Source organism: Mustela nigripes, chromosome 2 (assembly GCF_022355385.1).
Source record: "Mustela nigripes isolate SB6536 chromosome 2, MUSNIG.SB6536, whole genome shotgun sequence".
Classification (NCBI taxonomy): Eukaryota; Metazoa; Chordata; class Mammalia; order Carnivora; family Mustelidae; genus Mustela; species Mustela nigripes.
In genome coordinates, this window is record NC_081558.1 from 172,955,690 (window position 1) to 172,981,489 (window position 25,800).

The 25,800-nt window shown below is 37.9% G+C and overlaps 2 protein-coding genes across 7 annotated transcripts; one reads left to right on the plus strand and one right to left on the minus strand.

Annotated features, from left to right (window-relative positions):
- Nucleotides 1–3,072: 3,072 nt before the first annotated feature.
- On the minus strand, nucleotides 3,073–13,892 carry GPR15 (G protein-coupled receptor 15). 3 transcript variants are annotated; one of them, XM_059388153.1, is made up of 2 exons: nucleotides 13,683–13,892; nucleotides 3,073–5,651 (listed from the first exon to the last, which is right to left on the minus strand). In XM_059388153.1, the coding sequence occupies exon 2, from the start codon at nucleotides 5,599–5,601 to the stop codon at nucleotides 4,681–4,683; it is 921 nt and encodes a 306-aa protein (XP_059244136.1). In that variant the 5' UTR covers nucleotides 5,602–5,651; nucleotides 13,683–13,892; the 3' UTR covers nucleotides 3,073–4,680. The 3 variants fall into 3 exon arrangements, 2 of the variants coding, with proteins under 2 accessions (XP_059244136.1, XP_059244135.1); XM_059388152.1 differs by having other exon boundaries at nucleotides 3,073–5,800; XR_009402202.1 differs by lacking the exon at nucleotides 3,073–5,651 and adding an exon at nucleotides 11,612–12,198.
- Nucleotides 13,893–14,032: 140 nt separating this feature from the next.
- CLDND1 (claudin domain containing 1) lies at nucleotides 14,033–21,669 on the plus strand. Of its 4 annotated transcripts, none has more exons than XM_059392118.1 (6): nucleotides 14,033–14,152; nucleotides 15,278–15,328; nucleotides 15,553–15,862; nucleotides 17,936–18,043; nucleotides 19,942–20,079; nucleotides 20,233–21,669. In XM_059392118.1, exons 3-6 carry the CDS (start codon nucleotides 15,571–15,573, stop codon nucleotides 20,451–20,453), a joined length of 759 nt encoding a protein of 252 aa, XP_059248101.1. In that variant the 5' UTR covers nucleotides 14,033–14,152; nucleotides 15,278–15,328; nucleotides 15,553–15,570; the 3' UTR covers nucleotides 20,454–21,669. The 4 variants fall into 4 exon arrangements, with proteins under 4 accessions (XP_059248101.1, XP_059248100.1, XP_059248099.1 ...); XM_059392117.1 differs by having other exon boundaries at nucleotides 14,063–14,152; nucleotides 15,263–15,328; XM_059392115.1 differs by having other exon boundaries at nucleotides 14,089–14,152; nucleotides 15,285–15,328.
- Nucleotides 21,670–25,800: the final 4,131 nt, after the last annotated feature.

A 25,800-nucleotide genomic window follows, 5' to 3' on the forward strand; every position in this document is an offset into this window, starting at 1 on the left:
ATAAAAATGTCTTGTCCCATCAGCGTTGACATACGAAGTACTCATATATGAAGCCTAACTCTTATTAACATGGCAGTGATAGGAAACTAGCTTAGTATATCAAGTAACAAATAAGAAAGTCTCTGAATGATATCAAATTGATATCTTTTACTAGGTCTGTAGAGCATTATAAAAATATTATGAACATTGTATCATAAATTCTCTAAATCAGCGACTTGCCCAAGTTAACTATAATTTAACTTAATCACATATAGTCAACTTAAAAAAGTTCCACCATAATTTAAAAGTTACCTTTGGATATTATAAAGTTGTTACTCACATACTTAAACGAAGAACTTTTTAATTTAATAAGATCAGTCAACTAACAGAATACTTCCCCCCACTTTGAGATTAGTAAATAGACATTTCATGTGAGTTTATGTTTTACTGTGAATTAACTCGTCATAAAAGCCTTCACTTCAAAAACAATTTGACACATTGGATATTTAAAAGTAGATTTGTTTGTTTTCTTTTCAGTGTTGCATGATGCAGTCTTAGGATGCAATTCCCATTTTTATACTTCAGAAATGTAACTCTACTAAGCAGATGACAAAGACAAAGAAGCGATAAGTTAGCTCATTCTCGGGTGGATTTTTGTATCTGCAGTGTACAATCAGGTAACCAGTACTACAGTTTTTCCCTGTACACTTACGTAAAGGCTAGTCATAACTGTTTACTCATAGACTTGATAAAAACAAAGAATGTTGACTCAAAGGAAAGAATTTAAAACAAGACGCAGCATTTGCAACAGACAGTCCTATCCATACCAATCTCTGTGGAAGGCAAAATCAAGTAACTGTTTACGGATATTCGGATGGTTGGAATTATCCTCCAGTTTTTTTTCCTGGCACTTCTGTATGGTACTGAATGCCATCATCTCGCTCCCTGGCTATACCAGTGGCTCTTTTGCAGGAATATTTGTTATTATTTTAATATGGCTTAACTTCTCTGAATGAACTCTGCAGGAAAACTGATGCTTACTGTTCATTGTGGCACGCACGGCTGACAAGTCATTTCTCACTTTTGAGATTGCCAGGGGGTATAGAGAATGATTGAAGGAGTCGAGATGAATCATAGAAGAGTTCTTTCACTCAGCTCACCACCATCCTGTACATTTCTGCATCTATTTAAAAACTAACTGTGACCCCTAGTAATATTCCACCTTCAGTCACGCACATAGATTTCCTTTAAGACTGTTACTCTCACTAGCGTTAGTCTCACTCAGAGGTGATTTTGACTTGTTACAGTGCACAAATCATGGGACTTCCAGAAGCATCAGGTTGGTTGGTTTCTCACTATGGCCCAAATGGAGTAAATGCGTGCTTGTGACTGTGTGCGCCTTCCGTACGTTGATTTTAAAATTAATTATAAGTTATTTGATGACATCTCATGCAGACTTTCTTGGAGAGCTTTTCTGTGGTAAGTTCAAGAAAAATTGCTTGAGAAATGCTTGGGAGATGACTGTGCTTTTATATTTGTTGTTAAAGTCCTGGATTTGGACCACTTAGACAAATGACAATAAATAAGATTACTCTGCAGTGATTTCCTTATATATTTACTCTTAAGGTTTGTTTTGTTTTTCTAACTTTAGATATAACTGGCAAGGCACAATTGTTAGGCTGTCAGATTAACTTTCTAGAAAAATTCATGGCAATGTGTAATGATTTGTTTTAATAATGATGTGAAATTAATACCAAGTAGTTCTCAGAGTAATTCGAGATCATAAAAATCTTGACAAGTTATGTTTCTACATGTATCTGTATGTATATATGCATATAAATAAATTTGTATTAAAATGTGGAAATATTATGGTTTAAAAATCTCTAAAATGAGATACATGTAATTTAAAATATAAATTACAACCATGTATTTTATAATATATGATTTATAATGATTTATAAATTATAGCCATATAATTTATAATAAACCTTTTAATGCTCTTATAATGTAAATTACATTTCCTACTAGAGGAATTCATGTATGACACACCAACTTAATCAAGTTTCAAACTTTTTACTATCAGAGTTATTCTATCTGTAAAATTATGTCCATTTCTCCTTCCATCATTGGAACATTATGAATATACAATACGCAAGATTTTCTAATATACAAAATTAGCATATCTACTTAAGATGTTAAGAAGTACAATAATACACTTTTCTTCAATGTTATTTTATATATTCCCAGAAAAAACTAAAGGGATGAAACAGAAGTAAGGCAGATTCTTAATCTTTGTTAAATGAGAGTGATTGTCACTTGATATTCCAGTTTGGAAATTTTATTTAATTTTATTTTTAAGATTTTATTTATTTATTTGAGAAAGAGAGAGAGTGCACACAGGAGCAGGGGACATGGGGATGGGTAAGAGGGGGCAGAGGGAGAAGAGGACTCCCCTCTGAGCAGGAAGCCCAACCTGGACTTGATCCCAGGACCCCTAGATCATGACCTGAGCCGAAGGCAGACACTCAACCAACTGAGGCATCCAGGAAAGCTTTTAGTTTGAAAAATTTAAAGCAACACTTTAGAAAACCCACTAGCTTTATATAATAATTTTTAACTCAAGATTTAAAAAAACCTTTATATTTATGAGTCTTATAATGTCCTTGAGAATTCTATAGACTTAGATATTACCAACTACCCTTAGATATGAAAGATTAAAATGATTTGTTCAGTGACCCAACATTTCTAATAACCCATTTTTTTTTCTTTTCCTAACACTTTACCTGATTGATTGAGCTATTTTTTTTAAAGTAGCATTTCTCAAGGACACTTATTTTCCTGATTGGTAATAGTGCTTTTGCTGATTTGTTTTTAAAAAGCAGATGTCTTCTACCTTCTGTATTTTGTTTCTGTTTAACATTTGGAGATATATTTAATTGTTTTGAATTCAGTTTTAAAGTTTTCCAAGAAAACTTCTTTCTTATGATTTATAGTCCTTTTTTTCTATATTTATGAAAAAGTATTAAAAGGCTGCTATAATATCATTATTAATAGTAATGTGTTGATAGAAATTAATATAAGATAGAATACACATATAAGGAAATAATATTTTTATTTGATAAAAGTTTAAGAGAAATTAACAAATTAACTGATTTATAAAACCAAAAACTATACTTTCAACTTCCAAACAGATTATAAGAATATGCCCAATATTTGAGATTTCTCTTAATGTGAAAGATACATAGGATGAACTTGAATTACTTGATCCCTGAAAAGATTCTAAGCTTTCTCTGATATTCAAACCTAATATTTAGAGGTACATAGTAATTCATTTGAGTCACCACTGAAGGTCAAAACATAACCCATTTTCTCTTGAATCAAAAGATGTTTACAATAGTATGTTTTCTGCAGTAAAGTCTTTTGTGGTTGCTGCTAATTACATGTTTTTAACTTCAAAGTCTTTAAAAGGAGTGCAGGTACAAGTAGACCTAATGTTTCTTAGGTGAAAGAGTTCAGGAAAGTCTCCAGGCTTGGAAAAATGTGTATATATATGAAATACCAGTAGTATCTTCATTATGGATTTTTAACTTCAGCTGAATACAGAGCATCCTATCTTACTATATTACTGAATCAAGTCAAAAAATTATATACACTACACAAATGATGCCATAGGGAATGTGTAGCACTAATATTTTTAATTAAAAGACAAAATGATAATCCACATGATGCTGTAGCTAAGCATTTGATGATCTCCAATTATATTAGCAGTAACATTTTCATTTGATAACTAAATAACTGGGTAATTAAAAACATGTAATTAAAGCAAAGTCATATCCTAATTTATGAAGTCAATGAAAACAAAGAACATAGTAAAACTCTATTGAAAAATAGTTACTATACCATCATAATGAGATATATTTTTACCAATATACCTTACAAGGAAAACAAAGGTTAAACTTTGCCTGATGCTCCCTTGTTAAGATATTCTAGAAGAGCATGTGATAAAATAAGTCCTGATTCATAAACACAATACAGAATGTTTTTTCCCCCATGAATTTTTTGCCAGTCCTAAGTTATTGTGAATGGCAAAAGGTGAAAGATAACATTGGAAAACAGTGAAGAATCACTATACAAACTTGTAAAGATTAAGGCCAGACTCTTAATTTATTACTCAGTAACAATTAATTACAGGGCACAGGTATAATTTTTGCTATCTGCATTGTTACCACTTTTCTCACTAGATGAAAGTGGGCAGAATCATTCAGATGTAGTCCAATTGGAGCCCAGTGTGAAGGGTGGTGTGGATCAAGGCATCACGGTTCTTGAGAGAGGAAAAGTCCTGAACGTTACACAAGCAATCATGAAGAAAGGAACTGATCCAAGCAGAACCTTTCTGTCAGAGTTCAAGGACCATAGGAGTTGTATTTGCCTTGTGAACTTGATTAAAAACAAAGAAGTCCAGTCAGCCAAAACAAAAAAACAAAAATAAAAGCAAAAACACAAAACTCAAACCCCAAACCAGCATATGACACAATCATACCCATGAACACAGGGACTTTTCAGTCGTCTCTTTAAAAATAAACTCTTCTTGTATTTATGAAGCACTATGAATAGTATCAGCAATACTTTTCCTCTTTCTTTGTTGCTGACACCAATTAACTCTCCAGTCTATGAACAGAGATTGAAATGTCACAGTCACTTTTAGAGTGATACAGACCTCTTCCTTTTTCTGGCAAAATCCTCTGCATGAATGATATTGGAGAGAACCTTAGTGAGGTGACTATCTGATGTCTCTGTACTGCTCCCAAAGTCATAGTTCTTCACGCAAGGGCACAGGCAGTGCACGATGGCCCGGCGGATGTAGCTGTCAAAGATATAGTAAATGAAAGGGTTGATGCAGCTGTTGGCAAATGCCAGAGGCCCACTCACCTCCATGCCCAGCTGGAGAAAAGCTGATGAAAAGTAGACTTCTTGCTGCAGCCCAGAGACAATGGCCAGGAGCTTAAAAGTATTGAAGGGCAGCCAGGAGAAGACAAAGGCTGCCACGACAATAAAGATGATCTTTATGGATTTCCGCAGCTTTCTGTTATGTTTCCCCGCCTGTTGGTAATGCGCACACAGCTTCCTTGTTATGCAACAGTAGCAGGTGACAATGCTTACCAAAGGGACGAAGAAGGTAAAAATTAAGGCCACCAGGGCCCAAGTCAGTTTCATGGATGTAGCCCTCTTCTCTGCACAGTATGGCTTACCATCAATCAGGGTGAGTTCCCTGGACAGAAGAGTAGGCAAACCCAACAGGCAGGAGATAAACCAGACGCTGGCACAGACTCCATAGGCACAGTCTCTCCTTCTGAATTTCCTGGATATGGCTGGGCACACGATGGCCAGGTAGCGGTCAACACTCATGCATGTGAGCAAGAAGACACTGCAGTGCATGTTGACTGAGATCATGTAGGAGCTGCCTTTGCACAGGAAGGAGCCTGTCCTCCACAGTCCTAAAGAAGCTTCTTTATCCACCCAGAGAGGCAATGTGACAAGAAAAATGAAGTCAGACACGGCCAGGTTGATGATGAAGATGTCAATCAGTCTTCGGCTGCCCCGTTTGAAATGCAAGGCGCTCATGAGGATGAGGTTCCCCAATGCTCCAGTCAGGAACACAGCTGTGTAAAAGACTGGAAGGAAGATCGATGTATAAGGAACATGGGAGTGGGTGTCCTCAAGATCAGGATTTTTGCTGGTAGCGTAGAAATAATCCAAATAAACTGAGGTTGCTTCTGGGTCCATTGCTAAAGATCGGCTGCCAAATCTGGTATTTCTTCATCTAGGAAGTTTTTGTATACATTTTCAAAATCACAGGTGGCTTCTTTTATCTACTGGCTGCCTCTTCCCCACCACCCGCACCACCCCACCCCTTAAAAGATCTTGGGACAAGCATAAAAACAGAGATGAAAAAAATGCAGTTTCTACCAATCCTCAGAAAGGGCCTACAAGGAACACCACCCTGATTGGTGTTTGGTGGTTGTGGTTGTGGTTTTCTTTATTTGCATTTGCCCTGGAGACTGGGGTGCTTTTTGACTTTTGTCTTGAAGATATTGTTTTTTTTCTCTAAATCCAGATATTAAAAAAACACATTAGCTGTTTTCCCCCTACCTACTTTAAACATATCCTTTGCTTTTCTGACACTGACAATCTTTTTGATCTAACTGTTACACATACAAGATACTTTCTTTTAGATTTTTGACGGTGACAAAGATCCTCCTTTTAATTACGTCGAAGCGAGGAAAATAGTCTTTCACTGCAGAAAGAGTGAATTAATAATTCCCTTAATCATATACATCCACATCTGCAGCAAACATAATGATTCCAATTAGGGTATGGGATTCTTTACACTTATTTGGCTCTTTTGGATCATGCATAATTAATACTGTTTGTTCAGTAAGTTTAAAAAGTCCTCCAGAAACTGGGAATATGTCTTGTGCTGTTGTTGTTATAACATGTAAAAATTTTAACACAGTACCTTACACATCATAGGTGCTTTGGAAATGCTAGTTTATTTGAATTAATTAGGAAAACTCTGGGTTTCATGGTCCAGTATAACTAGCAAGTATGTATTCCTTTGGTTCAACTGTAGGCATTTTTGTTAGTTATGTAGCTGACAGGCACAGGTTTAAAAATTGCAATTTTTACACTCTTATCTGCTATTGTAATTTAACCAATGAAGTTCCTTTTATTAGATTTAAAATCCTTGACTAGGAGACTTGCTCTCTACTAATCTTCAAATAGTTACCCTTCAGCAGACTCTAGGTCCCCTCTGATCTTCTCTTCTTCACACCTTGTAGCAGTGATTTTTTAGCTCTTGAACTATGACTTTTTTAAAAAAAAGCTCACACATCAGTGAGCTTCACATTGGGGATTACTGACCTAGCGAGAGACAGACCTCTAGTAAGTGACATTATAAAAGAGTTGCTGGTACAGGGATGATAAAAGAAAGATTTGGGGTTCCTTCAAAACACTTGAGAAACAGGCTAACATCAGAAGGATCCTATCCTATTTTTCTCTCATGTATTCCTTTTTCTACATGGAAAACTATGGTGAAATATAAATTCTGAAACTGACTCCATTCACTTACAATTTTTACTGGCCAACGTAGCTCAAGGCTCTTTCCTTTTCTCTTTCCCTCCACCTCATTTTATTGCCAAATTTCCAGTTTCAGGTTGATATTACTATTGCATAGAAAAATGTATGCCAGTGGCTAAAAACACCATTGATAAGCATGTAAGTCCTTTCTACTGAATTTTTATTTATCCCATAATTAATATATTGAAAAGAGTGATTTTGCTCTTTTTCCTGATGTGTTCTAATGTTACCCCAGTCTCAGATGTGTGAGTGTGTGTAGGGCAGGGAAGGATGAGGGCTCCCCTGATCTGGGGGCCGTCCCAGAAAGTCACTTGGAATTTGATTTATGACTTGGCTCTGCCTCCTTTTGTGTCCCTGCCAGCTCTGTGTTGTTCAGGGGGGCGTATCCTTCTCTAAGTATAGGCTGCAGATGAGAGAAACTAATTAATGCTTTGACATTTCTGGGATAGAAATCTTTCCCACTGAGTAAGTCTTACATATTTAATAGAATAAATTCATTTTGTCAAATAGTTTGAAGTAGGACAATATTTACTTGACAAGGATTGATGGGGTAAACATAGAATATTGAAACACTACATCTATATATGTCTCTCTGTATCTATATCTATTTTTCTCATGTCTCCAGAATTCCGCAAAAATGTGTTATAAAATGGAAAAAAGTTTACGCTCATACTCTGGAGGAAAACGTCTGGCCTATATTTATTCTGTCAGCCTTAAATTTTCTTTCAGCATTCAAAAGTTGTTGGTTTGGTGTAAACTATCTCAAATAAATCTGACTTCTTCACTAACTTTGAAGCAGCTGTAGACCAAATGTTTTGCTTTATCATAAATACAGTTACTTTGGAATATGATAGTTAATGGTAGAATGTTGCAATGCGAGAGTATCTACCATGTATCAAAACTATCCTGGGACCCAAGTCGGAAAACAGATTAAGTGTTTTAGGCAAAAACGGAACAAATAGCATAGTCCTGGGCTTTTAATAACTCCGAGTGCAAAGCTATTATAAGACAGAACCCACAATAAAAGCCAACTAGATAAAGTAGGGGAAGTCATCGTTCTAAATAAGCTTAGTGCAACGGTCATTTTAGAATTTAGAATTTTTGTTTTTTGAAATAAACATGAGGATACTAACAACAAATAACCAAGTAGACAAGACCAAAACTCAGAAACAACACTGGATATTATAAGCCTATGAAAAGGCAGCAAGAACAAGGTGATGATTAAAAAAAAAAAAGATTTAAAAAAAAAGAGTAAGATGTAAATATTAATAACTGAATGACAACACACATGCTCACTTTTAATAATTGTTTTTCCAGAAAAAAATGTGTAACCTTCCTTATTTTACATACAAGTACATAGATATACTTTATATTCAACTTTACATATTATGTTTTCCATTCCTGGCAGGAATAATTGCTTCCACCTTTGTGTTCTTTAAGAACTTTTACAATACTGCTTATTAAGTTCTTATTACCTCATTTTCACATGGTTAATTGTTTTGATGTCTGACCTCCTAAGCTGATCATGAGCCCCTTGAAGGGAGAGACCATCCATTATCTCTGCATTGTTTCTAGCATAAGAATAACCAACTGAAGTGTTTTTTGGATTCTCAAAGCCACTGTTTTGAACTAGTGGATGCTAGGCCACATTTCCCCCATTAGAATCACCAGGGGTGACTCCCAAATTGCAGCTTTCTGAACCCTGTCTCAGATCTACTGAGTCAGAATCATTTGGCGTGGACTCCAACACATTATATTTAATAAGCCTCCAAGGTGATTCTTACAATAAAGTTTAGAATCAGTGCTCTAATTTATATATCTTAACCAACTTTATATGTTATGCTTCATTATTATTTTGGCTTTTCTTCAAATAACCTCTAAATTTGAACTTCTAGTGGGAGGGATGGGGTAATCGGGTGATGGGCATTAAGGGGGGTACATGATGGGATGAGCACTGGGTGTTATATGTGACTGATGAGTTATTGAACTCTATATATGACATGAATGATGTATTATATAGTGGCTAATTGAATATAAATAAAAAATGAACTTTTTAAAAAAGATTTTATTTATTTATTTGACACAAAGAGAGAGACATCACAAGTAGGCAGAGAGGCAGGCAGAAGGGGGGGGGGAAGCAGGCTTCTTGCTGAGCAGAGAGCCCAATGCGGGGCTCGATCCCAGGACCCCGAGATCATGACCCAAGCCGAAGGCAGAGGCTTAACCCTCTGAGCCACCCAGGTGCCCCTAAACATGAACTTCTTAGCAGTTTTCCAGTCTGGTTCTCACAAAATTTTCAGAATTAACTTAGACTTCTGGGCCCTCCCTGTTTTGCATTTCAATTCCTGAGATACATGCAGAATTGGGTTAAGTGTTGAAGATGGGGAAAGAGCAAGGTGTTGTTCACTGAGATACCTGCTCAAGGGAATATATTATCTGTCACACAGCCTTTAGTGGTTACTTGCAGACTGTGCTTCACAAGTCAGCTAAAGGTTTTGTGTGAGTACAGCCAACCATAACTGGCATTATTGCATATTACTTCTGCTTTTCCCCACATATTAGGTAGGGATTAATCAGATTATAGAGCAAAGAGAATAGCAGAAAGAAATCTCTATGCATACGTTCTACTGATTTGTTCCTGAATAAGTGACAAAGATTATGAAGCAAAGTATTTGTTTTTCCTTGATCTTTTTTTTTTTTTTTTTTTTTTTTTTTAAAGATTTTATTTATTTATTTGACAGAGAGAAATCACAAGTAGATGGAGAGGCAGGCAGAGAGAGAGAGGGAAGCAGGCTCTCCGCTGAGCAGAGAGCCCGATGCGGGACTCGATCCCAGGACTCTGAGATCATGACCTGAGCCGAAGGCAGCGGCTTAACCCACTGAGCCACCCAGGCGCCCCTTGTTTTTCCTTGATCTTATTGGTCAGAGTGATCATACATTCGTTTGAAACATTCTCTTGTCCGTTTCTTACTTGAGTATCATAAAGGGTATAAGCATTTAAACAGACCAGTTTAAGAGATCTGTTTATCTTCTAAGAGTCTGATTTTTTTATTTGGACAGTCTCTTAGTGAGTGTTGTGTAATATAAAGTAATATATCATGCCAGACTAAATGGCATGTATTTGCTGTTACCAGGGTCTTCCCCCACTTCACTTATTAGATTATTTCCTTTGGTCCCCTACACTGACATAAACAAAAGTGCTGTTCCTATTTTAGGCACATACACTTTAGGCTTCTTTGTAACAGTTGACTTAATCTGGATTTAGGTTGTGCATCACAAAAAGTGTGCTTATTTACATTGGTGTTCCCCGTATCCAGCACAATGTCTGGCATATGACAGACTGCCAATTAATATTTGTAGATCTGGATTGAATTATGCTTGAATCTTGAGTTATTTCCAATGGTTTCTTTTCACAAAATTCCTAGACGGCTTCCATTTTCCATGATTCGTGTTTATCATTGGAACAGCAAAGGCCGGGTTGCTGTATCTTTTCTAGTCAGAAGCATAGAGACTTCCTTGTTTTCCTTATCCATCTGCATTTCCCACTCTCTCTGTCTTTTCGTACATTGTCTAGACTGGAAGTATAGATACGTGAATCTTCTAGTGAAACTTAAACATGTGGCTCTATGACAACCCCATTTTGGAGTTACGTGATTCTTCTTCTGGAATTATGAATCAGAAAATTTTAGAGTTGCAAGTGATATTACTGATCATCCAGTATATCCAATTAATGAATGAGAACACTGGGACTCAGAAAGAGTCACTTGCTAAAGACTCACGTTGATGATATTAAAATAGAGGATGATTTAAACTTCTCACGTACATTTGGTTCATTCACTGTCCTTCAGAAGCATGAACATCTAAACAACTATAGTTCACTACTCTGTGCAGAATTTGACAGGAATTGCTAAAAGGAAAGCCATTCTAGATGCACTTTTCTATCTGCCTTTTCTTTAATTTCGCCATTGTCCTAAAGTGAATCGGCACAAGGAAATTCAAAGATTGAGACATTTCCTGAGGAAGGCTGTTGATTGGAACCCACAGCTTGCATATATTTCTATTTTTCTTTTTGCATTCCAAAGTTTATAAGGAAACAACCAGGATAAAATTGTAGGAGAAAGACATAATGTAGATATATCTTTCTTACGATAATTTTCAGTTTCTAAAAAAGGTGTGATTAAAAATAATATTTAAGTATATAAGGGAATTTGTTATTGAAGGGAATTCTCACACAAGGAGTCATCACATAAACACGTAACACAAGTTACAATACCTGCATATCTAGATTTTCAGTTATTGGACTTAACACCTTCCTGGTGAAACTAGAACCATAATTAACAAATTAAGCCAGAGATCTAGTTCAAGTTTATTTTTAAATCTAAATTTCATAATCTGTACTTGGTTGCACTAAATCATCCTTAACACTTGTGAAAATGTGTCAGGCCAGCTACTGTTTCCCGAGGAGCAGAGTAAGGAAAGGAAGCAGAATTTAACTCCATTAATTTTGTTTTAAAGATTTTATTTATTTTTTTGACAGAGACAGATCACAAGTAGGCAGAGAGGCAGGCAGAGAGAGAGGGGGAAGCAGGCGCCCTACCAAACAGAGTGCCCAATGTGGGGCTCGATCCCAGGACCCTGAGATCATGACCTGAGCCGAAGGCAGAGGCTTTAACCCACTGAGCCACCCAGGTGCCCCTAAACCCATTAATTTTTAAGGATTTTGCTCACACAACAAGCAAGCACCCAAAATAGAAAACATGCAAAATGCAGAGATAAATGAGAAGTGCTACTGGTGTCATGAGGCAGTTCACGCCCTCTGTGCTGAGTGGGCAAGACTGTCACAACCTCAAACACACAGACACGGCCAAGTCCATGCTAAATTGTAAGTGAACTATGTCTTGTGTGTTTTCTATGCATTATGCAGACTTGATGCATGCCAAGCGGCATCCTCCTTTACAGGTTTCCCGAGAAACACCGACCTCCTGAATCAAGAAGATGTAAGTATCCTCTGAACCCAGCCTGGGAATCTGGTTGTTGCAAGTCTTTCCTGGTCAACTGCAGTTAGTCCAGAGGTTCGATAACCTGCCGAAGAGAGCAGGACACCTACCTCTATAAATGGCTTACTTCCAGCTTCTAGGGGAATCAGAGGCTTTTAGATGCTGTTTATAGTGACCCTAGCCAAACATTATCGATATTCAACAGATATTTGCAAATACTAAAGTGTAATGATTATTTAATATATGCCACAGGCCTGGGCTGGACATTTTATATGCATTTTTTTCATTTACTCCTCACTGTGGTCAATTGGAATAGGGAATATTTTCAACATTCATATTTTGGAGAAAAGAAATCGACATTTAAGAGATTAACTAAGTTGTCCAATGTAACAAAACTAGTCAGTGCACCCTATTTAAGCTTGATAAGTCAGTTATTCACTCTGTCCTCAGCTTCCTTGACTATGAATTAAGATGTCCTTGTCTTCTTCCTCTTTCAGACTTCCCTTTTACCTGGGTTTATTTACCATGTGACTTCATCACAGAGGTAGTTCTGGAGGTAGGGGATTTCTAAAGAAGGCCAATGGATAAAGATTATTTCCTGCTGCAGGAGTGAATTTAGGAGTCAAACTGCACATTAATAATGTGTAATTATTATATATTTATAATATGTAACTATTGTATTAGTAAATTTAATAATTTGCCTGTTATTTCCACCAATTTCTCTAGTTGGTGCTTGGCAAAGTTCTCCTTTGATCAGGTATTCTACATGAAAATCCAGGCATATATGAATATGTATTTGGCTATTACTTTATTTTATTTATGCACCGGATATGAATATCCGTTTGCCAACTGAGGCAAAAGACATAGAACTACAGAAAAACAGATACCATGCCTTCAAACTGTCAGAGTGGTAAAAACTTAATATCAACTTTGAGCTAAATTCCAAGACATTTGGGGATGGCATAGAATTTGAGAGCTTTTCTAGCCATTGAGCTAGTGGTCTCTGTAGGTCTCTGTTGAGAAACCTATCATTTACTGGTCCTAGGCTATGTTCATGCATCCACACGTGTGCAAAGATGTCTCTGTTTTCTATCAATGAATTTCTGTGTGATACTTGAAGGCTTAGAGTCATTCTGTTACTGCTGTGAACACATGGCCATCTGTGGATTCTGAGGCTGTCAGTGACCTCATTTGCTCAAGGCCATGTTCCTCAAATTCAGTCTTTTCCATACTACATAAACAATTTTTTAAATTCATGCTTTTTGACATGTCTTGTAGCCTCAGTATTATTATAATTTAATAGGTTAACTAACTGAAATTGATTTTAAAATGAAACTTTAAGCACAATAAATAGAAAATTAGTATCACTTGCCAAAAAAAAAAAAAAAAAGCCACTAACAAAAATTATATGAAACCCAAACACTGTCATTACATTCTACATGGATACCGTCCAGTCACATCCTTCTTAGTCTAAACTTAAGCAATATAAAACCAGAAAGACTATCTGCTTCAATGGAAGTGAGGTTCTGAGAGGAAATAAATAGGTTGATATCTCAAAAGTATACTCACATTGTTGTTGACGTGTTTAGAGGTAGGGTGTGTGACAGGAAAGCACAGGACTGGAAAACCTGTTATATAAGTCACAATCAATGACTAGCCGGGACCAGAAACAGGTCGTCTTACTTTAAGGACCTTTGCTCCTTCCTTCATAGTACATAGGATTCCATCAGCCCACAAATCCCTTTGGCGCAGCACCGTCTTTCGCTCCGGAGTCGAACTACACCCCCCACAATGCACTGCGCGCGGCGCCAGAAATGCGGTCCGCCGCCTCCCGCAGCTTTCCTTCTGTCCCTCCTACAACTCCCACAAGCCCCCACGGCCCCGGGCCTAGGCCCGGCCTCGGGTGGAGGCGGAGGCGGAGGCGCGGGAGTTATGGAGGGGGCGGGATCTGCAGGGAAGTGCGTCAGAGAAGGCGCGGGGAGAGTAGGGTGCTGTGGTCTGAGCTTGAGGGTGAAGCTGGCGGAGCAGGAGGATGGGCGGTGAGTGAGCGGGGTCGGCGTCGCTGGGCGGGGGTCGCGTAGCCGTTAGACGTTTCCAGCAGTTTGAAGAGGGGCTCCTCCTGGGGAGGCGCCGGGGCCAGGGCCGGCAGGTTCTGAGCCGCCTCGCTGCGGCGGGGTTTTCCCTTCGGCTGAGTGGTCTGGAGAGGGGCCTGGTTGGGTACCTGGGGCCCCTGGCCCGGGCGGCGCAGGACTGCAGGGCCCTTGCCCCAGCTGGCCTCGAACTACCCCGGCCCGGTGGTGCGCCCTGCGAGGTGACAGCGCCAGTTGTCCGGCCTGGCAAACAGCCACTCAGGGTGCCGGGACCTTTAAAGGTCATTTGAGAGCACCAGGTTGAAAGAGGATTAGAAAAACAAGAATACGAAACCAACTTCTGGAGTTATTGTTAATCCCTGTAATTGCCCTATCTCTTCTGTGTCACACTTCCTGTCTTCCAAACTCAGCAACCCCAGTTTGCGAGCCTGTTTTCGTGCGCCTTTGTAAGGTGTTTGGTGCGGTCACGGTGTATACTTGCAGTATTTGACTCAGCTTGATCCGCCTTGAGTCATTTTACTGCGACCATTTACTACGGCCGTTGAGCCCTGTCCACGCCTTGGGAGTGTTCCTATTTTGCCAAATTCAGTTTTCTTTCTGGCCGAGGAGAAATCATTTAGTTTGCAGATAAGAAGATTCAAAAGTGCAAGGAATGGGGAGAGTAGATAGGAGTGGAGAATTTGGCGGCGTAGGGGAGTTTTCCTTAGCTTCGATGGATCCTAGGAGCAGATTGCTATCTAGCATTATTATATGTTACTGTTCTCTTTGCTCTTCTGCTCACCCGAACAACCCTTCTGTCTGGGTTAACAAACATAACTCTGCCTTCCAAATAGCTGCTGACTCTTAACCTTGTTTTTAGAAGGTTTTCCTCCTCAGTGGAATCTGGGAGGAGCCAGTTTTCTCTGCTTGCTTTTCCTGTGCCCTTTCACACTCAAACCCAGAACACTTAATGCTCTGAAGCAATAAAAATTCAGTCTGTAATTATAAATATATGTATGGTACACGGCTGACTCTGAGCATGTCTATTGTTTGTATCTGTAATGTGTATGTCCATTTCAGTGTTGTCTGTTTTAGTGTGCAGGTGATAGACTAGAGAACAAGACCTCTGTCTCCGTAGCATCCTGGGTATGTGAGCATTCAATAAGTACTTTCATGATAATGAGTTTTATTTTGAATTTAATTAAGAACATGCTTGCCTTTACTTATTTTTATTCTTTAATGATTATACATTACATTAAGGGTAACGGGGTGGGGAATAGGATAAAGGGTGATTTTGAGATAATTCCTTTCAAAATATTTCCTGTATGTCCTTGAAGTCTAACTTTCTTCTTTCTCCAACTTTTAAACAGAGCAGTCTGAATGCCAGAATGGATAACCGTTTTGCTACAGCATTTGTAATTGCTTGTGTGCTTAGCCTCATTTCCACCATCTACATGGCAGCCTCAATTGGCACAGACTTCTGGTATGAATATCGAAGTCCAGTTCAAGAAAATTCCAGTGATTTGAACAAAAGCATCTGGGCCGACTTCGCTAGTGATGAGGCAGATGAAAAGACTTATAATGATGCACTTTTCCGATTTAATGGCACAATGGGATTGTGGAGGCGGTGTATCACTATACCTCAAAACACATACTGGTATAGCCCACCAGAAAGGACAGGTATTTCTCTTATTTTAACTTTTGTCTACTTTACCTACTCAATAATAAAGTGATGTGATGATAACCCAATTATGTATAAGCAGGTTTGTGGGTTTTTTTCTCTCTGAAGAAATAAATCTGTGTGTCTCTTCTCTCTCTACCACTTTCTTTGCCCAACTTCTATGAATTACTGTGATACTCAGTACCGGTTGGATAAGTAACTGTCCTTATCTTGAGAAATCCATTTTGAATCTTTGTACTTACTCAGTAAAATTCTTTTTATAAATCTCACATATGTCATGAGGAAATAATTGGGAAAGCACATTGGAAGACTTTAAATATTTGGTAACTGGTAAAAGAGTTAGTATCCAAAACAAATTAACACATATGACTTGATAGTCTTTTCCTGTGTTAGCTGTGTTTTGGTAGTTATTATCATTTGCCCTGTAAATCTTAGAGGATATAATTTGACCAACTCTACATTCAAATCTGTGCGTATTTGAGTCTGTTTTATAACAATCTTGACAAGAGTTTGTAGGTTAAAAATACGCATTACAGAAATAAAAAAAAATATAAGAAATTGTCTGATTTATTTAGCAAGCATTCTTAACATTAAAAAGTTTTAATTTCCAGATATTAAAATGGAAACTTTAGAGCTCTAAGGAACAACTTAGAATTTGTTTCTATTTATGACTACTTCTGTTGACCACTTAGTGGGAAGCACTGTATTCAGATCACAGCACAACAATTATTATACATCAAAAGGACAATTGTTATGATAATATAATGGAAAAAAGAAAGTAGGTGGGGGAGTGAGGTTGGGGGGGACTGGTTGAAATTAACTGTAAAGTTTTCATTTCTACTTATGAGCATAGGAGCACTTGATGTTTGAATCTTACCAATCATTTATTAAATGCCTCCATATTCCATATATTACATTAGGGAAGAATATAAATATCTTTGGTCCTAGGGAGCTAACATTCTAATAAGGGATGTAGGCAGTAAGCTGAAGAAATAAGTATAATGATAGAAACAATAGTTAATTATATAGTATGTTAGAAGATGTTGCATTGTATGAGAAAATGCAACAAAATAAAGGGATATGGAATGTGTAGGGAAGGGGATATTGATAGGCATAAGTTACGATGTTCAATAGTATAGGCAGGATAGGCTTCAACAAGATGTCACTTGAGTAAAGACTATGTAGGTGAAGGAGTTAGCTATATGGAAAACTTCAGGGAGAATCTTAAAAAAGTTGGAAGAAACAACTGCAAGGGCCTCATGATGGGAACATTCCTGAAATAGTCAAAGACCAGCAAGGAAGCCACTGGGCTGGAATGGAGGTGGGGGAGAGGGAGAGTTGAGAATGCTGTCAGAAATTACTCTGGGAGTAGGGCAAACTTTGCAGGATTCTGTAGGCATGATGAAGGCTTTCGGTTTTTGCTCTCAGTGTGGTGGAGTATTGAGTTTTGAGCAGGAGAAATGATCTGGTCACCTAGACAGATGTATTGAAAACAGGCAGTAAACAAAAGTGGAAGCCAGGAAGCTATTGCACTAATTCTCAGGAGAGATGACTGTGACTTAGACCATGGTGGTAGCACTAAGCAGTGGTTGGATTTTAGATGGGTTTTGAAGGTAGATCCACTAGAATTTCCTGGTGGGATGCATGTAGGCAACAATGACTAAAGTTTCTGGTCTGAGGAACTAGAAGGATGGAATTATCATTACCTGAGATGGGAAGATATCTGGGGGGGGTAGATTTGGCAGAGACAGTCAAAGTTCCTATTTATTTAAGTCTTTGTCTTCTCCTTCTTCCCTAGTCTTCTTGCATATCTGTTCTCATTCATTTTACTGCTCCAACTTTTTTTTTTTTTTCTTCCCTTCCTGTGTCCGTGTCTTAAGCCTGCTGCTGAGAACCAATGGCATTCATTGGGCATCCATGAATCCTGTGTGTCACTCAAGGCCAAAGAGGTTGCTGTCCTCTGGGAACATCCTTTTATTTCACTTTTTATTTCAGAGAATAATTACTGAAAGGGATTTTTGTTAAATGTTTATAATTAAAACAACAAGCAGTCATTGTTATTCATGTTGCAGAGTCATTTGATGTCACAAAATGCATGAGTTTCACACTAAATGAGCAGTTCATGGAGAAATTTGTTGATCCTGGAAACCACAATAGTGGGATTGATCTACTTCGGACCTGTGAGTACACTGATCTCAGCAGTACAGTTGGGGGAAGAAGGAAATAAATTTTCCATTCATTGATCTCCATTATTGGAACAAGATGTGTCCGTCCATTGCATCAGTTTGGAATAAGATCTCTAGTGATATCCCAGTGAACTCTGTTCTGTTGATAACATATTTTAAAGTTAGATACATACTTACCAAATTGGAAGTATGAATACATTGGATAACAGAATCTAGACCTCCGCAAAAGATGTTATTAGTTGGTCCTTTTAAAGAGTAAATAGGGCTAAATAATAAATTCCTGTATTTGAGATAAGCATTTCAGTTACTTGGGTTCAGATAGGGATATGTGAAAAAGTTGACTACAAGCTCTATATGAGTCAAGGGTCAGGACTACCAAAAATGTTAATCCAGTCTTAGGCTGTAGTAACAGAAATATAGATATCAAAAACAAATGAAAGTATTTATTGGGAGCATTCTGTTCTTTGACAGACTACCTAGAAAATACGGCCTTCATATTTGGACCTGATATTCAGGCTGTAGAGACTTCCTGGAGCTTGTGCATAGAATGACCATGTCATGAGGGGAAGCATTGAATAAATATGGCAAGTAGACTTGACCCTGGAATAATGTAGGGGTTAGAGCACTGATCCCTTCAAATAGTCGAAAATCCATACATAACTTTTGACTTCTCCAGAACATAACTACTAACAGCCTCCAGTTGATCAGAAGTCTTACCAATAACATAGAATGGTCAACTGAGACATATTTTGTAATATATATATATTATATGCTATATTATTACATAAAGTAAGCTAGAGAAAAGAGAATGTTACCAAGAAAGTCATAAGGAAGAGAAAATACATTTACAGTCCTGTTCTATTAAAAATTTGCATGTATGTCAGCCTGTATAGTTAAACTGTGTTATTCAAGGTATTCAGTTTTGTATTGCAGATATATAAGAAGAAGTTTATTATTAAATGTGTTTGAAGGGAAGTTGGAGAAAAGACTTTTATGTAGTTCCAAAAAGTAAAATGAGCCCTAGAAGGTCAAATTTGGTTTAGAGTTGATATTAAGATATTACTAATAATTAAAATAGTGTAAAAATGGAAGTCATGTCAAGTCCATCAGCTTTCCTCTCCTGTTGAGGGAAATTATGATAATTAAAGCTGCCATTTATTGAATGCTGAGATCCTCTGCTCTGTGCTTTATGTATATTATTTCAACAGGTCTTTTATAACCACCATTCATTTACTTCTTAATCCTGCCATGAGATCCTAGAAGGATGTAGATTCATTTATATGTGGAACCAGAAGGTTTTGCTTCAAATGCTGGCTCTACTGATTACTATGTTACCCTGTACAAGTTATTTATACCTCTTGCTTCTGTTCCCTCATTTATAAAATGGAGATCATAATAGTACATCCTTCATAGGGATTTTGGGAGGATTAATACACAAAGCATCAGTGCCTGATACAGTGAGCCCTCAGTAACTGCTAACTTGTTAGTGTCCGTTTGCTTTTATCAGGTAGCATCTTTTTGAACAAAGTGCTTTAAAGAAGAATCCCCAATATTAAAGTATTCCTTCTCACTTTTTAAAAAAAGATTTTAAAATTTATTTTAGAGAGATTGGGAAGGAGAGAGCATGAGTTGGGGGAGGGGCAGAGGGAGAAAGAATCTTAGGTAGACTCTCCACTGAGCTTTGAGCCCAAGACTGGGCTCTTTCTCAGGACCCTGAGATCACCACCTGCTCAGAGACCAAGAGTGGTATGCTCAACCAATAGTGCCATCCAGGGGTCCCTCCTTTCTCACTTTTTGAGAAAAGGTCTAATAAGTACATGAAAGAAATTGCCATTGTGAAAAACTGTCTGAAATTGTGGTAACATATCTTTTTTTCTCTTTTTCAAAATCAGATCTTTGGCGTTGCCAGTTCCTTTTACCGTTTGTTAGTCTAGGTTTGATGTGCTTTGGGGCTGTGATTGGACTTTGTGCTTGCATTTGCCGGAGTTTGTACCCCACCATTGCCACAGGCATTCTCCATCTCCTTGCCGGTGAGTCTTGTCATTATACGTACCTTTTATCTTCTTCCTGTTTCTATAGAGACAGAGTCATAATTCTTAAACATTCACGTATTGTTGCCCTGTCATGTTGCCTGAAAAGCTCTTACGAGGCTCTTACCTAGTTATGTTTTGTTTTCCTCCAAGGTCTCTGTACGCTGGGCTCAGTGAGTTGTTATGTTGCTGGAATTAAGCTACTCCACCAGAAGCTAGAGCTACCTGAGAAGGTGTCTGGTGAATTTGGATGGTCCTTCTGCCTGGCTTGCGTCTCAGCTCCCTTACAGTTCATGGCTTCTGCTCTCTTCATCTGGGCTGCTCATACCAACCGGAAAGAGTACACCTTAATGAAGGCATATCGTGTGGCATGAGTGGGAAGCTGCCTGCTTTGCAATTGCCATTTTATTTTTCAATATTAATATTCTCCTTGTCTCCCCCCCCATTGTTTTTAATTTATTTTTTTTCTTTGTGGATATACCATTTTATCCTGAAAATCCATTCTATTTATTCACACAGACAGTTGTTTCTTAATACCACTAAAATTTATATGGATTATTCTGAATGAGTCCATCTTTTAAACAAACTAATCTAGGTTCAGAGTCCAGACAGCAAGAAATGGGTAGACACTTGCCACACATTTGTGAAAGAAAACTGATAGTGGGAAATTGACTCAAACACATCTACTGAAGTCTTTTAGATTTCTCAGTAAATATCTGTTGAACTGGAAACTCTTCAGTGTCTCTGAGAAAACTCTCATCGTTGTCAGAACTTAGGGTCACTTTGCCATTGTAGATAGCCTGTCAGCCAGAGCATTAATGCTATTTTCAAAGATTTTAAGCTATATAAAATGAGATTATCTAAGATCCTTATCCCCAAATACGGGCATACAGCTTTATTCAAGGTGAAGTACGGCAGCTGTTTAACTAAACTGTGTCTGTCTGCAAGAAAGGAAGTGAAAAATACAGTGTTTACTGGAAATTTTAATTTCATAACTACAAGAATTCCAATTCAGCCAGACAAGAGGATTAACTTCATTTTACTTTACCTTTTTTTGTATTTTTTTTTTTTTTTTTAAGCTTCCTTAATGTCAGTAGGATTTTCAGTACAACCAAACCATTTTGGATTTTTGCTCCTTGCCTCCTCACACATCAGGCTTATTAAGAGTGCTTTCTTTCTAACATGACTTTGGGGTCACGGAGTAATATTTTCCAACTCCTTTCTATTTATTCCAGCTCAGTACCATGAAGAAGGTTCCACCATAATGACCCTCCAGAGCTAGGAAAACTACCACAAGACCTAAAGCTTTGGCTGGTCATTAACTTCCAACTATGGTCTTTATTTCTTGTGGTGAAATGATGTGCCTTTCCTTGCCTAAATCCCTTCCTGGTGTGTATCAACATTATTTAACATCTCCTAATTCAGTCATTTTTTTATAAATATGTCTATAAACATTGAACTTAAAAAAATCTTATTTACTTATTCCATTACTGTAGCACTTGACAGATTTTAAAAAATGTAACTTAGTAATTTCTTACAGTATCCTAAATCTGTCTTTTTTAAAAAATAAAAAAATGAGAAGAAACTCAATTGTGTATCATGTCTGAGTTGATTTAAATCTCAATATTTCAGGATAAAGAAGTACAGGATTCTGAATGAGGATCTCTGTTTCTTTGGAAAATGCCTTTTTCTGGTATCTCTGTTTTATCTTCCAAAAAATATGGGAACTCCTTGCCCTCATTATAAAATCAGAGCTTCTTTATCCATTATGTTTCAGAGTTTTAAAAACATGTTTTTAGAGTAGTTTTATGATCCTATGTGTCCTATTTAATGTGGCTAGATTTTTTAAAAAGTCATATAATGGCTATTAGTGTTTGTGTTCTATAGCACAGAAATAATCAAGTCTGCTTCTGACTTACAGCAGAGCCAGTATTACTCTGCAGCTGATAACTGCCTATGCAGTTGCTGCTTACTCACTTTTCTACCTCTTCCTCACTTCTCACGTTTCGTTGCCTTTCAGCACATTTTGTGGAAGGTAGAAAAGCTAAGTAAACATACAAAGCGTTTGGGCACAGGGTTTTAAAATTTTTGACCAACATGACATTTTTGTATTGGGAGATACTTATTTTGGACAACGTCCCCTCTTGTCACCCCAAGTTGTCTGTGACTGTCAGTCCAACACCAGTCTTTAATATGTACTGTGGAAACTTAAGTTACTATCCGACTTTGAGTTCCATCCAGCCTCACTGGTAGTATCCTGAAGCATGGGGAGCCGGCATCATAAGCCCTGGTGTTACCTATGTGTTGTGGTTGATATTTCAAGCACAGCTGAGGTGGTCTTTTGTGAACACTTTTTTCTTTGGAACATATAGAGCTGTGTTGTTTCATTTGATGTGAAAATTAGTTTTTCAGCTGTCTCTTGTGTCTATTCAGGTGGAACCATATGAAATTGGTGATATTTGACCATTTTGACAAGTATAGTTTTGTTCATCTCTTTTCACCGAATCTTTGAAAGCCACCCCCAAAGTTAAAACTCAATTTTCAGAACATGAGTTTTATGGCAATTTAAGAATCATGTTTTAAAATCTTAATTTCATGATTCCTAATCTCATCAAGTGATGTGAATAAATATCTTTTAATTCTTTTTGGCAAAAGATTCATTTCAAAAATTTTTAGAGATAGCCATAAAGACAGTAAAAGTTGACACAATAAAATGGGAATAATCCTTTCAAAAATTTTTAGAGATAGCCATAAAAACAGTAAAAGTTGACACAATAAAATGGGAATAATCGTAGAAGAATTTATTTGTTTAGTTAACACTGCACCTACTATCTATGTCATGATACTCTAGGGTCTCAGTAACTTAATAATGAAGTAATAGTAATGTGTTAATACTTGCCTGCTTAAAGTACTTCTGTGTTTTTGTGTTGGGGTGGAGGGGAGGGAAAAAGTTGATAAGTTACTTAAAGATGGACTGATGTAGTCACACCAGTGACTTCAGCCTTTCTGCCCCTCTCAGTCTTCTAGACTTCTGTTCTTGTTTCTCTTCATGCAGCTTGTGTTGTCATTGGTATATTCAGGAGCAACTTGGGACTCCCATGTTCCCATAACCTCTCACGGCCTCTTCCTTCACAATCCTTAGGCTTGAGGCTTATCTTCATAGACTGTGCTGTCTAGTTTACTTATTCTCAGTCTCAAGATTCTAAGGATGGCTGTTCAAAACTACTCGGCTGATTCTGTTTAAAAAGTTATGCTTTTTGACTTTAGCTGCTTGACAGTTGTTGATTTATTATTACTCCCTACCACACATTCTCCAAATCTCTACAAAAGTTAGTTGTTGGAAACCCTTACTCTTCTTCCTCAATTTACATAAAGGAAGTTTTATGTTCTTTTTAATGAGGAAATACTGGAATGAACTCTTTCAGTTTCTGCAGTCATTTTTGCTCCTCCCTAAGAAAGAAGGAATATATTATGACTGGAGATATTGCTAGGATCATGGCATCCGCAAAAAGCAGCACAGTGTGTGATGGTTAAGTATCTAGCTCAGAAGACATTCTGGAATACTAAATTTGTAATCCCAGGTCTGTCACTTAGCCTTTCCAAGCCCCACTTTCCCCATCTGTGAAATGCTATGATTATCATACCTGCCTCATACAGTTGCAATGAGGATTATGTAAATTGCTGAGCATAAAGTACTTAGTACTCAGAAAGTGCTAGTTATGACAGGCTGCATGAAGAGGGGATGAGGTTACCAAGCCTAAAGAGCAGAGCTTCTCAGCCTAGGCTGCATGCTGGAATTGCCTGGAAAACTTTAAAAAATATTTGCGCCCCAGACATTTTGTGATTTACTCAGTCTGAGGTGTGTCCAGGTCACTGATTTTTTTTTAAACCTTTCAAAGTGATTCCAGTGGGTAACTATGTTTGGAAACTATATTTGAAACTTCGTTTAAAAGCAAGAAATAGGATTCCCTGTCTCCTAGGCAGATTGTCAGAAACTGACAGTGGGCTTTGTCAAATAAACAGACCTGGTACGGTGCCTGCTTTCTAGAAGCCATTTCTTTGCTGTGCTTTCCAACACTCTCTTCTGGTAACTAATTGGCTTTTGGAGACAGGCACCATTATATCCCACCAGCTCTGGATGGAGATGTGTATGAAGAATGTGCCTGCAGACCCAATACACTCCTGTGGCTTGTCCCAAGGTTCAGATTTGGCAAGAAGTATAGGAAACCTCATTTGTTTTGGCTTCAATCCCAAATTATTTTCTTTAATCTGGTACTTTCAGGGACTCTGTACTTTGGAGTGGCTAGGTCTCAATAAATAAAGTGAATACTCTGACCCCTGTCTGCTTATCAATTCATTGCATTCCTGCTGTTTTGTTTACAATCACACAGGACAGGGGCATGAGTTACTGACATCAACCTCTTCACAAGTCAGAAGTACTTGAGAATGCACATAGAAAATGAGGATAAAATAGTATCTGCCTTGACAGGTTACTGTGGCAGTTAAATAGATCCTGAAAGGTAAGAGCTTAGTAAAGGGTAGGCATTTGTTTCTGGAGGCCAACACAGCATGTGGGGAGGAGGCAGCCTTTGCCTGGCCTCTTTGGTCAGGCTGTATGCACGGGAGTTGGAACTGCTCTGGCTTGCCCTGTGACTGCCATTCAGCAGGGATTAGGGCTGGGGCTAGTGCTATAGTAGTGGGGAGAGTCTAGTTTCCAGTTTAAGGTTCAGAACAGTTCATTACATGGACTTTTTAGCCATCCTTGCATCTCAAAGTGGAAGAATTTTTAAAGCTTCTGTTTGTATCTTTTGTCTCAAACGAGACACCACTTAATGTGGGATCTTTGGTTTTTCAATGATTTTGCTAAGCGTCAGTTGGTGATTTAAGATTAGCTGCCTCAAAAATCTGTCTTTATCTTGTTTAAATCCACATCCATTGAGGGAACAGGAAGAAATTGGATTTCTGTGGCTTATTCTCAGACTCCTAAAATCAACTACTACCACCTGCAATGCAATTTGATTCAGATGGTTCATTTTAAGAGCTAAGCATAGCGGGGCACCTGGGTGGCTCAGTGGGTTAAGCCTCTGCCTTTGGCTCAGGTCATGATTTCAGGGTCCTGGGATCGAGCCCCACATTGGGCTCTCTGCTTGGCAGGGAGCCTGCTTTCTCCTCTCTCTCTCTCTGCATGTCTATCTGCCTACTTGTGATCTCTCTCTGTCAAATAAATAAATAAATTCTTAAAAAAAAAAAAAAAAAAGCTAAGCATGGCAACAGATTTCAGGAACACACACCATAGGTCCAATCTCTGGGTATTATTCATGAGTACTTACAATAAATTGTAGAGAGGGACTTTTCTTGTTGTCCCGAACTTAAAGGAGCATGTAAGGTCATGTAAGACAAGAAATTAACCAAAAAGATTCTAGAAAGACTTCAAACAATTAGGGCTATAAACCCCTTCTAGGACTTATTTAGAGGTAGCAGAACCAATTTTATTATCCTAACTCTGCAACTATCACCCCAGGCAGTGTTCCTCCTTCCTCCACACTTGAAATAAGAAGATGATGGGAAGGAAAAAAGGGAAGTAGAGGCCTGGGTCATTAAGTTGAGGATATTGTGGCCTCTCCACAGCAGGGAGGTAGGGACTTCCTCCTGGACACCATTCTAGACGAACAAGTCCAGCTACCCTCTGGTTCATTCAAGACTTTCACATCCACAGAACTG